This window comes from Leptodactylus fuscus, chromosome 1, assembly GCF_031893055.1.
Source record: "Leptodactylus fuscus isolate aLepFus1 chromosome 1, aLepFus1.hap2, whole genome shotgun sequence".
Lineage (NCBI taxonomy): Eukaryota > Metazoa > Chordata > Amphibia > Anura > Leptodactylidae > Leptodactylus > Leptodactylus fuscus.
This window is the reverse complement of record NC_134265.1, coordinates 128250605-128264125: the sequence shown is the minus strand read 5'-3', so window position 1 is coordinate 128264125 and position 13521 is coordinate 128250605. Positions and strand designations below refer to the sequence as shown.

The following is a 13521-nucleotide window of genomic DNA, read 5'->3' as shown; positions in this document are numbered from 1 at the left end:
AATGTTCCTTAATAAACTATAGATATACTTAATTAATATACTATACTATAACCATATTATGATTAATATACTGTACTATATGAGAGAATATACCAATCTTTAGAAAGAACGAAAAGCTCCCAAAAACGCAATAGTTATATTATTTATATAAAATATTAATAATTTATTGATAAATATTAAAAAATCATGAGCAGCAGGGCAGATGACACTGAACCACTAATAACATATTCATATGTACCTACCCTTGGTAACTGAATAAAATCAATTTGTATTAGCTGAAACGTATATAATGGCTAGGAGTGAACCTTGCAGGTACCTTAACTGTTCTTCTGGTGTTATGTCAAGCACAGATAATTTTTGTTATGTGTGTTTCTTTTTAATGGATTAAATAAAAGAAAAGTTTTTTTTACTGAAGGAGTGTCGCAAACCAACCTTTTCCTTCTCACACCATTGCTGGCTTGTCCTCTACTAGCCCGGAGGCTAGGTTTGGCATCTCCCGAAATTGTTTCTTCATATGCGATAAGAAAACAGTCATCCATTCTTTTTTTGTATCACAGATAATACACCCCTGAACCAATTTGGCAGCAGTGTGATTGAATCCAGGGGTAACCCATGCTTGATTCACCAAACTTACCATAGCTTCCTTGGATTGATGCATTGGGCCATGTGATAGGGCACACATCATTGGATATAGTACCCTGGGAAGTCATAATTTTGAATTCACAGCATATAATACCTTCCTCATTCTTCTCGGCTATCTTCTTTTAACATAGTTCTTTTTCTTGATGTGTAGCTTGCTCTTGAAGTTTTTTTTAAGGAGGATTAAATCCATCTCCCTATCATGTGGCACTTTGGTATCCACAGTATGTGCTGCTACGGGGAGAGGAAGCAGGGCAGCAGTATTTGCTGCCGTATCTGCCCTCCGATTTACTTCTGCTTCTTTAGTCTACTCTTCTGTATGAGCTTGAACCTTTACAATTGCTACCTGCTTAGGCAGCATTAATGATCTGAATAACTGAGTCACTGATTTTGCATCGTTTGCCTGAAGATCCAATAAAATATCTATTATGCCAAATGGGACCATAATCATGTGCTATGCCGAATGCATACCAGGAATCGGTGTAAATATTTACCGTCTGACCTTCCGCCATTATGCACGCCTCAGTGAGCACTTTTTCCTCCGCCTCCTGGGTAGAACATCCAGGTGGGAAAGATCCTTGCTTTACCACTTCCTCAAGGGTGGTGACTGCATATCCTGTGTATGGTTTCCCATTCACATAGTATCTGGATCCATCTACAAAATATTCAAAATCAGCATTGAGTATTGGCACTTCGTTAAAATTTCCAAGTTTTTTTAGTATCAATTTTCATTAACTCAAAACTTTCTTGATCTTGTGAATCTGGTCACCCCTCTCATTGGCTGACAGATACAAACAGTATTGGGGCCACTGTCTGTTTCTGAGCTTTCTTATTTTTCTTTTAATTATTCTGTTCCTCCAGAGTTCTAAGAACAACCAATGATTATTCAAGGGGCGTATGCATACACTCAGGATGAATTTTTATCAATTCTGTCTTCAACTCCTATCTTAACCCATTGATTAAACAGGTCCAGAGTATTCTGGCATGCCTACTATTGGGTGTGGTAACATCAAAATCTTGATTCATAAATATGCTAACTAATAGACCATAATACCTATCCGCTGCCTGCTCTGTTCCCAGGAAAGCATCAGTTAACTCAGAAGCTAACTGATTAGTTCTTTAGTTACTACTTGTAACCATTTCATAAACAATTCCCAATTTTCCTTACCTTAAGATCCTCCCCTTGCGGAATTGGTCCTATTCCAGCAGCCTCATCATTTAGAACATCCTTAATTCTATCTATGAAAGGAGCACCTACAGCCACAATGCACAAAGGTGCTAAGTCAAGTCAACCTGCATCATATATCACTTGTATCCTTCCTAAAGCTTTATGGAAGCCTGAGGGATTTTTATAAAGATCAGGCAGTACACTTGCCATTGTAAGCTGTTCACTCTGACTCCAGGGTTTGTACCATTGCACACTTTGCATTTCTACTCTTCCTCTGTCCTCATCTAGTGTACTAGACACCTGTGTTATTACTGGATACAATACCAAACTGGAGACTGGTGAAACAGTAAGTTTAGGTGTCACTTTCTTACATATAGGACACATTGGACTTTAACTATACCAGTGCATAACACCACTGTCACAAATCCAAGTTTGTGATCTGAGAAGGTAACAATTTTGGATGAACAGGGTGCCATATCCTTCTTTCCCTCCTCATCCTAAGTATGGGTGTTCTAATTATTGGAGTTGATGTCGCATCTGGTGATAACTGCAAATTCAAATGTGGTGAGATAGGGGATAATCCGGAACCAGATGGAGATACTGTACATGGCCTGGTATACTCCTTCCTTTGTGTGCCACAGGCTTGGCAAACTCTTGCTTTATCAGTATTGCGTGTCTCACAATAATAACATCAACATCCCTCCATCCACTCCTCCCTAGAAGAGCTGGAGGTTGTAGTGGGACTGGTAGGTTTTGATCTCCATTGTAATGTGCTTGTGTAAGTGGTGGATTAGAAGTACGTAATCGTTCCTCCAATCTTATGATGTCTCCATACTCAGTATTTGTACTGGCTAGGGACATAGAGGATGACAACTCTCCAATGACAAATTAGGATATATATATTGCCAATCACGAGTTGCTGTTGTGGAATCTGTAGACCTCTATCATCATTTCTACCAAACTGAACTTTCCTGGGTACTCTAGGAAATCTAAAGATACTCCTCACAATTATCATGACCTATTAAGGGGATCATGCCTTGCTGAAGTTCTCAACTACATCTGCTTCTCTATCCACTTCTTTTCCTCTCAAGAATTGCAGCAGCATCTTTAACGGCTGCTTTTTCATTCTCTGCCCTCACTAAATCCTTCATAATAATCCTGGGACCAAATTTGAAAAAATTGTCTTCCCCTTCTGATTTAGTGCAGACAATTCCCATAGCAATCAGTTTAGGGTTGCGATCCCTGTCTCTGATTCATCTGCTATTTATAATCTGGTTATGGAAACCTCAATCTTATATACATCCTGTATATATTCATATACTTACTAGATATCTGTAAGGTATGAGCTAATACTCTATATCTATTGGTACATTCTGTAATTAAAAAAAAAAAACTTTACCCTCAACGTATCTCTATTGTTCAGCTGGGATATTCAAGAACTACACTAAATATGCAGAAGAATATCCCTTCCTCTGATCATCCCCTACCCTTAAAGGGGTTGGTTACTTTCAGATTAATATTGAGAAACAAATGTTATTGTTTGTACAATAAAAAAGATATACAATTTTGCAATATATTTTCTGTATCAATTCCTCATAGTTTTCTAGATCTCTACTTGTTCTCATTCATTCTGTTACTTCTAGTGGATAAAAGTCTGACCATAGTCATTTTATTTACGGTCCATGGTCATTTGAGTATAGTTATTAACTTATTAATACAAACCATCCCTTAGATTGAATGTCTAATCTGATCCCTCACTCACCTGCCTTCTTCTACTATTCATAATTGATTATAATCAATATATTATAAAATACAAAATATAACGAACAAAATACAACCTACCTGAAGATACCCGACTCCTCTAGTGGGCTGAAATAAAAGCACTTCTTAGCTGAGAAAAACAGTGAGGCAATGGCTCACTTACTTAGGATAGCGTTCTTCAACCAGAAAGGTAGCTCTCTCCAGTTCAGTCCAGATGATGCATTAAAGGGGTAATCTCACTGGGCCTCCAAAATTGTTCAGGTAGCCTCCTCCTCAGGCCTCTTCAGGTAGATCATTTCAACCAGTGAATAAGCAGACGGACACAACAAATGGTCTGTACTGAGAGAGCTCTACTTAAATCAGCCCTCATGCTCTGATTTATAGCATACAATAAACAAATAATAATTAACCAAATAATATACTTAGATGACAGGTTATTGGTTGGTATAATACAGATGCACAAGTATGGCATGCTATTTCTGAAAAATGTTGCTACGATATCTCGTGGTTTCTCCTCATCAAGGTTCCGACCTTGGAATACTGTGTGAGCTTTGTGTATCTAAGATAGGTTGACCAAGTTATAATGTCCTGGCTAGATAAATGATAGAAAAATGATTAACAGGTTCGAATCACTGAAAATAGAAAGTCTGTAGAAAGGTCCTTATGTGTATTCTGAATTCTAAATTTTCCTTAATATACTATTAATATACTTCATTAATGTACTATAACCATATTATGATTAATATACTGTACTATGTGAGAGACTATACCAATCTTAGTTCATATAATATTGACTATAGAATTACTGTAACAGTGCATAACAGAACCATCGGCTGTTTCACTTATTTTACATTGTAAATTTCTATCTCTTAAAATATCAGAAATTATTTCCTGCCTATTCTGTCCAATTGTTTGTTGTGTCAGTATAAAATACAGTTTTCAAACTGTTTTTATACACATGGCACAATATATGTCCCCTTTTAAAGACTGAATCACATGATTTTATATAAAACTCATCTATAACCATATATACAGTAGACAACAGATTATAATACAGTATAGCTACAATTCTAATTATCATCACTTTTTTTTTTCACAGAAAAAAACAGACATTGTCTATCATTATGGTGATCCATCGATGTAAGTATTCCATTACTTGCATGATCTACTGTGTAATGTCTGTGAATACATATTTGTATTTTAGAAGTTCTAAATTATAACTGGTAATACCATATAATGTTAACCTCCTTTGGGAATCTTTTTTGTTTTGGACTTATAGTGATGTTTTTCCATTTTTCATCAATGGTTTCTAGTAGCTGTAGCCAGAGACGTTAGTTAAATCTCCTTGGAGCTTCCCCCTTTAAAAGTCCCTCCATGCACCAGACCAGCCAAAACTAACATCTGCCCAACTCACAGGGGGAACATACCCATTATGCCTCCTCACCACCGCAGCTCATTTTTTAGCAACTGCAAGGACCCCACCACCACTGTGACTCTGTGACACCAAGCAACTCAAATCTAAACAGCAAAATAAACCAGATAAGGGAGGGAAGTTGTTGCTGTCTCTGTGCATCCCTCTCCACGATGAGATTTTGTGACTGATTAGCCAGTTCAAGTAACTCCTCACCCACTTCCTGCTCTCTTCTCCGCTTGGCTAGCTAATTTAACCTTTGCACTTAGTGGTGTAACTAGGAATGGCGGGGCCCCATGGCGAACTTTTGACATGGCCCCCCGACTTACCCCTCCCCCCCCCTGTGTGCATTCCTGTACAACTCAGTATTATGCCTTATAGTGGCCCTTGCACACAGTATTATTCCCCATAGTGGCCCCTGCACACAGTATGATGCCCCATAGTGGTCCACCCATGAACAATTATTATACTCTGGGGTCTTTTCAGACCCCAGAGTATAATGATCGGAGACCCAAGGGTGGATAGAAACATAAAAAACACTATTACTTAGCTCTCCCTGGGCTCCGACACCCTCCTCGGTGATTTGGCCATCTTCAATGATGGACCAGATGTCAACTAACTCAGGCCGGCGTCGCGATGCCTAATGACGCTGGCTTAGGCAACATGATGTCTGTGACGTCACCAAGTAGGACCAAAGCCTGTCGGAGCATAGGAGAGGTAAGTAACAGTGTTTAGTATGTTTTATTACCTCTGAAAAGACATCTCGAGTGTAATGATAGTGTTCATGGGGTTTCGGACCCACGGCTTCATTTACCGATCCCGGCTCCTGCTCACAGCCTCCGCAGAAGAATAAGGTGGCCATGAGCAAGAGCCAGGATCTGTAAGTAAATAGGGCCCATAACTCCAGCAGGTAAAGGACTATTAAAAAAAATAATAATAATTGTCCTGGGCCCTGTGGCAGCCACTACGACTGCGGCCCCAGTAGTTTCGCCTCTGCCTGCACTCCCTAAAAGTGCCGCCACCCAGATGGAGGGAACCGGAGGATGGGAGTAGTAGTCCCAGATGATGTGCCACCTGCTAGGCTGAGCACACTCAAAAACGTACCCGGGCCCCATTACTGGGTCTGACACTACTGAGGGGGGTCTTGCAGCACTACCTGATGGTGGTGGTAGTAGTTTCCAGCATCTATACTCTGAGAGTGTGATGGTATTCAGAAGGGCCTAGATGGTGAAACAGGCACAACTTAGGAAGCCAGTAGATGCAGTTGACCAGGATAACACTTTTATTCAGCAACTGGAGAAAGGTACAAACAGCAGTGTCCAATTCCCATGCCTTGATCTTAGGAGGGTGCCCAGGATGATGCAGTTTCTAAAGCAGGCTTCTCTCCAACTACAACTCCTCTTGTTCCACTCCTGCCTAGGGATATTGGGAGCAGTAGTGCAGGGAATCCTGACAAGGATCTGGTGAGCTTTACTTAGGCCTGAGTCAACTCCACCTATCAATGTCCTCCACTGCTCCTCCCGGCAGGAAATCCAAAAGTCCTGATAGCCAAACTCCCATCTCAGAGCTGTCTCTGGATGAGCCTAGGGAAAGTCACAATCCTCCTAGAGGCTGTATGAACTGCTGTTGAAGTCCAGTCTTATTGCTGACAAGTGCCTCTGCAGACTGCTTACAGACCAGATTGGCATTGTACTGACTGTAGACTGAGGTCTTAATGGTCACCACAGAGACCAAAGTTTCCTACAACCCCGTCCAGTGGCCTGTGATTGGTGAGGGCTGTACTAAGGAAAGATTTGAAACACTAGGGGAAAAACAACAAGGAATAGCTGCATAACACTGACATAGAACATAAAGGACAGGACATACTAACATAACCTAGAGGCACAAAAGATAAACACATAAAGTAGTAGCACTCTGGGATGCTGCACAAGCCCAAGTCATGTAGACTTCCAACCACAGCTTGGCTGGGCTCTTGTCATTTCTTGACTGAGCATTGTAGAGTGCCGTGCTCTTGAAAGCATCCTTCCCCCTTAAACCATTACCTTACTCTGTACCAAATAAAACACACTAGAAGCCATTTTTGGATTAAATTGGCCATTGCAGGCATTTATTAACAAAATACAGCATACAAAATTATATAACTTTCATTTAACTAAAGAACAAATGGATGGGGTCCTTAAAACTACTAAAAATTTGACACCTTCAATATAAAGTCAAGCTAATAATTTTACCACCAGGTGTCATCTACAACTCAGTAGCACGATCCATTGCTAATGACTCCCATGGACTCCATCCTTTAAGAGTTGTCCTATGCACCAGATCAGCCAAATCCAACATCTGTTAAACTTACGTGGTAAACATACCCATGACACCTAGCCCCAGTTCAATTTTTCACCAACTCCAAGGACCCCCACCCCCCACAGGGAACTTACCTTAAAAGCCTTAAGCATGCGAGACAAACTAAAAGCTTAGGCTAGGTTCACACTAGCGTTCGGGTCTCCATTCTGTGTGCCTGCAGAAGACAGAAACCTGTCAGACTGGGTCCAGCCGTGAGCGGCGGTGAGCATTTTATGCTCTCCGCCGCAAAACCGTTTTTTTTAAACCAGACACAGAGTACTGCATGTCCGACTCTGTGTCCGATTTAAAAAAAAAAAAAAAACGGTTTCGCCGCAGAGAGCTTAAAACGCTCATCGCCGCTCACGGCCGGACATCTTTCAAACCCATTCAATTGGGTTGTACTGGCCCTAGTATACAGTATTATGTCCCATTGTGGACACACATGAACAATTATTATACTCTGGAGTATTTTCAGACCCTAGAGTATAATAATCGGAGACCCAAGGGTGGATAGAAACATAACAAACTACTGTTACTTACCTATCTCCCGCCTCCCCTGCATTCTCCGTCGCTGTCAGCCATCTTCCGGGATGTCATGTGACCGGGGCCCTGCGTCGTGGGTCATATGACGTCACGCGAGTAGGCCGAAGCCTGCCCGGAGCCTGGAGAGGTAACTAACACAGTTTTTTATGTTATCTTACCTCTCCCAGGCCTCCGATCGTTATACTCGGGGGTCCGAAAAGACCCCCGAGTATAATGATAGTACTTGTGGGGCCCACACCGTCACTTACTGATCCCGGCCCCTGCCAGGATCGGTAAGTATACAGGGCCCGTTACCGGTTGGAGTAACTCCAGCCGGTAATGGCCTATTAAAAAAAAAAACGCAGCAGTAGCAGCTGTCACTGAGCCCCTTGTGTTCCGGGCCCTGTGGCAGCTGCTACCACGGTAGTTACACCACTGCTCAAGTCTTTACCCCTGATGTTCATGGCCAAAATGTCAGAAGCCTTATTTAACTGTGCAAAACAATGAGTTTGCTTGCAAATCCTACCTTGGACAACCCAACCACCAGACAACTAAGACATCCCTATTGAAACCAAGCAGCCTCCCTCTTTTCAAGCGGACAGCAAAACCCGACATGTAGGTTTTTTCTCTCCACTTGAAAAGTCGGACATCTTTAGGAACGGACACTTAAGGACAGGCACCAGGGGTGAACCTGCACCTTTCGGCACCCGAGGCGAACGACAGAAAGCCCCCCCCCCCCCGGGAGGAGGGGGTGGGGCGGAGGGGGAGTGGTGGAGCGGCGGGGCTTAGCGAAGAGGCGGGGTTTGGTGAAGGGGCGGGGTTTAGCGGCGTTCGCAGGCAGAGGGCAGGCACGGAGAGGACCTGCTCTCTGCCTGAGCGTGAGGGGAGCCTGCTGGAGCAGCGCTGCCCCAGTGGCCTCCCCAATCCACCGCTCAGTGCTAAGTCAGTCCAGGACAGCTTGTCCTGGACTGGCTTAGGTAAGCAAAAATGCCACCCTCCCTGGGGCCCTGGCATAGCGCCGCCTGAAGCGGTCGCTTCAGGTCGCCTCATGGGAGGTGCGGCGCTGACAAACAACGCATCCAATCTCCATTTAAATGAATGCAAAATGTCACGGACACAGCCAGTGTCCGCTGCTAATGTCTGTGCAAGATTTTGAACAGACATTAGCAGCGGACACTACCTGTTGGACACCGACAGTAGTGTGAACGCTCCCTAACAAAATAGGAGTACGTCTGTACCGATACCTGGAAGAGGTATTTCCCTCCTCTAGATAAAGCATAAAATAAAAAAGTTGTCTTTTTTATGGGGAAGTTGTAGTTCTTATTGATGCCTCATGTGATTTTTGTTTTCTTGTGTTCTAGGGAAAGGGGCTTATTGTCGTTTTTTTTTTTTTTTTTTAATTTTAACTGAAGGACTAAAACTGTAGTCATTATATCTCTTGTATCATAGACTGCAATGCCACTGCGTTGCAGAGTAAGGTAAAATCCATGTATAGCTATTGAAGCCTGTCACTGGTAGGTCTCAATAGTCGTATTAGTATGGCAAGTCTGGCATAACAGCTGAACGGCTCCTGTGATCTTGCCACACAAGAGCCGTTTGGAGGAGGGAGAGTGAAAGTAACAGAACCTTTCAGGTGCCAAGGTCACATCTGACAATGACACTTGAGGGGGGTTAAGTGCCTGGGAGCAGAGACATCTCAGAAGACTGTTGCCCAATCTCTACTGTGTAAAACAGCAGGACTCTGCAGCTATGGTGCCCACTCTGATCCTATATTTGTATATTAATGGCCACTTTGTTATGCTGCTGGTTAATCCATGTTCTCTTTATACTTCTTTTAGCAATACACAAGTTCCTGTTGCTTTTCTAAGGTCAGAAGGGGAATTATCATCCATAAAAGCTAGGCGGAAAAAAGTTTGCAAAGCCCTTCAAAAATTAAAAGTTAATATCCCAAAGGTAAATATATTTTTAGCACCTAATCAATTCTCTAATTGAAAAAGGTAAATTGTCAAATATCATAGACCATATTTTTATCGTTTTGTCTTTTTGTTTCATATGTTTAAATCTGTTTTTGCTGTAGGATGGCAAGCCTCCTATAATTGCTGTTTTGGGATCTGGTGGTGGACTTCGTGCCATGGTTGGTTTTCTTGGCGTCCTTTCTGAATTAGCCAAAGAAGATCTTCTAAAGATTATTACATATATTTGTGGCACCTCTGGATCAACCTGGTAAATTATTTTCACACTCAACTATTAATGAAAACTTTTGAGTTTTTGAGGTATTACCTAAACAAAATACCGAACGCAGATTTGAAATAGGCCTTAGAAAGACAACAGTTGTAGAATGTTATCTTACACTCACTTGGGCATTTAGCAACTCATTTAGGCAAGTTTTCTGCCATGGATATGTGATACTGTGGCGCATCTTTTGCATATGGCCCTGTCTTGCACGCCACATTCCCTATTCTGCACCTCACTTACTGCTTTCTTGGAATGTGGGTAGAGTGGGGAGAGGACGCCTCGACTATCATATTTATTATGACGCCATTTTTCTCACATAAGTTATACAGGAAATCTAAGCTAGTTCCTGACTGGTGCAGATTTCCATTCTGGCACACATAATGCACCCCATGCTAGTTGGGGCCTTTACACTGTGTTCCAAATTATTATGCAAATCAGATTTAAGATTACATTTTATGTTTTTAATTAAACTCATAGATTACCTTGTGTCTCAGTGTTCTTTGGATTACTAAACTTAATATTAAACACCTGTATTAATTAGTTTGCCAGGTTAACCCTATTAACCCCTTCTCGCCGATGGCACTTTTTGACTTCCTGACCAAGCTCGATTTTTCAAAACTGACGTGTCACTTTATGTGGCAATAACTTTGGAACGCTTTAACTTACCAAAGTGATTTTGAGATTGTTTTTTCGTAACACATTGTACTTCATGTTAGTGGTAAATTTTGATTGATATGTTTTGTTTAATTATTAAAAAATAGGAAATTTGGTGGAAATTTTGAAAAATATGCATTTTATAAAGTTTGAAATGATGTGCATTGCATACAGATAATCAGACCGCCAAAATTATATCATAATTCTCATGTCCCAGATCTCTGCTTTATGTCGGCATCAAACTTTAGTCACCCTTTTATTTTTTATGGACATTATGAGGTTTACAAGTGAAACAACAATATTCAAAATTTTCAAGAAATTTCCAAAACCCATTTTTTAAGGGACTAATCCAGTTATGAAGGGGTTTTGAAAGACCCTTGTATTAAAGCCCCCCATAAATCACCCCATTTTCAAAACTGCACCCTTTAAATAAGCCAAAACAACATATACCTAGTATTTTAATCCTATAAGTGCTTAACAGGAATTAATACAAAATGGAGGTGAAATTTTCAAATTTGATTTTATTTTACTAATATTTTCATTTAGCCCTAGACTTTGCACATTCTCAAGGGGTTAAAGGAGAAAATGCATCCCACAATTTGTTATGCAAGTTCTCCCGACTACCATAGTACCCCACTTTTGGGTGTAAACTAATATATGGACGCACAGTGACACGCGGTAGGGAAGGCACGCCAAGGAGCTTTTAGAGGGCAGATCTGGCTGTGATCAGTTTCAGGAACCATGTCGCATTTACAAAGCCCTTGAGGAGTCAAAACAGTGGAAACCTTTAGAAAGTGACCCCATTTTGAAAACCGCACCCCTCAAAGAATTTATCAAGTGATGTAGTGAGCATTAGTAACGCAGAAGTGAATATGTAAGCTGCGCGGAGTAAATTGGGTACACCAAATCCCATTCTATTTTCCCACTAGCTCCTATGACACGGACGGGAAAGAGGGGCATTCTGGGGGATCAGCGCTGGTGTATTATCTCTCATAAGCTCTAAATCTGGGGTGTCCCCTGAAAACACTCGCACAGATTATACATTTCCTTCTAGTCGCAGCCACTTATGTCCTAATGATTTGGCAACTTTTGAGGTTTTTGTCTTCACATTGTACAAGCTAGATTTTTATTTTTATTTTCTGGCAATGTGGCCATATGAGGGCTTGGTGTTTGCGGTATTAGACGTACTTTTCAATGTCACCATTTTGGGGTGCCTGTAACTTATTGACCACATTTTATTAACTTTTTCTTGGTGGGATGTAAAAGGAAACCTCAATTCTGGCATTGCTTTTTATAATAAGGGATTTGGGGGGCTTTATTTATTTCTAATTTATTTTAAACTTTTTTATTTTTACTTTTTTATCACTTTTTTTTCTATCCCCATGGGGGATTGAAGCAGTGATCTGCTGATCAATGCTTCACTAGACATACGCTGCAATACACGTGTTACACGTGTATTGCAGTGCAGAGGAAGCTGTCAGCCTGTGTAGACGCACAGGGCTGACAGCTTCCTTTTGGGCAGGATCAACCAGGTACGTGGAGGGGTAAGTGATGGGGCAGACCCAGGGTCACTGATCAGACCCCGGGATGCCCACTACGAACATAGGCACCCCCCGAAACCGTCGCGCACCATAATATCCCGAAACCCCTGAGATGCCGGCGGTCAAACATGGTTCCGACCGTGGGTGTTACAGGGCATTGTCACTGTATGTCACGGCTGACACCCGCAGGGCATGGTGCGCACACAGGTGCACCGTACTATTACGGCGGATGTTAGGAAGGGATTAAAAGAAACCTACTTAAAGCCCCATGTAGCAAGCCACAGCAAATATAAGGGTAAGTTCAGACAGAGATTTTTGGTCAGGATTTTGAGGCCGTATCCGACTCAAAATCCTGACCAAAAAGACGGCTTCCATTGAAATCAATAGGAGCTGTTCAGGTCTTTTTTCAAAGAAGCAAAGTGCTCATTCTTCAGGCCGAGTCGCATAGCGATTTGGCCTCAAGACACACCCTCCTACGGACTAGGCCCATTCATTGGCAGCCGCGGCTTTCAATCGCGGCTACGGGGCTTTTGCATCGGAACCTGAAGCGGAGGCCGCCTCAGATTCCGATCCAAAAAAACCCTTGTGAACTTACCCTAAGGCTGAGTTCAGACGGGGTTTTTTGGTCAGGATTTTGACACAGAATCCACGTCAAAATCCTGACCAAAAAAATGCCTCCCATTGAAATCAATGGGAGCCGGTCATTTATTTTTTTTTCTATGAGTGGTTTGAAGCGACATGCTCTTTCTTCAGGCGAATTCCACGTCTGATTCAGCTGTGGATGTCCGCCTGAAAACACTCCCTCCCGACTAGGCCCATTCATTTGGGCCTAATCCGACGCAGAGTGCTACGACTACCGACTACCCGTTTTTTGGTCCTGAATCTGAAGCGGCCTCTGCGTCAAAAAACTCTGTGTGAACTCAGCCTAATGCTGCAGAAGAGACAGTTACGGAAACACACTGCATTTTTTCCCCATTGTTTTTCACAGAAAGCCTGCAGAGTTTTCCTCTGTAAAATTTCTGTCTCTCTTACTCCTATATGGAAAAAGCCAGTATTTCCATAGGTATGATTGACATCCGGCAAGTTACAAAAACAAAAGCATTTTGAAAATGCAGCTTTTCTGCAATGTGTGGATGGGATTAGACACAATTCCATAAACTTTACAGATAATGTTGCAGTGTTTATTGCTGCGGCTTTTCCGACATAGCCACTGTTTTTCTATGTGGGGCTCCGGCCTAAAAAGACATTCCACA

General features: G+C 41.9%; 1 protein-coding gene across 1 annotated transcript in view; it reads left to right on the top strand.

Annotated features, from left to right (window-relative positions):
* LOC142189582 (cytosolic phospholipase A2 gamma-like) overlaps positions 1–13521 on the top strand; it is a 148860-nt gene that overhangs the window by 71085 nt on the left and 64254 nt on the right. The window contains exons 3-5 of the mRNA XM_075262191.1: positions 4668–4708; positions 9677–9791; positions 9916–10061. Of these exons, the coding sequence (XP_075118292.1) occupies positions 4668–4708; positions 9677–9791; positions 9916–10061 (302 nt within the window). The remainder of the gene's footprint in view (positions 1–4667; positions 4709–9676; positions 9792–9915; positions 10062–13521) is intronic.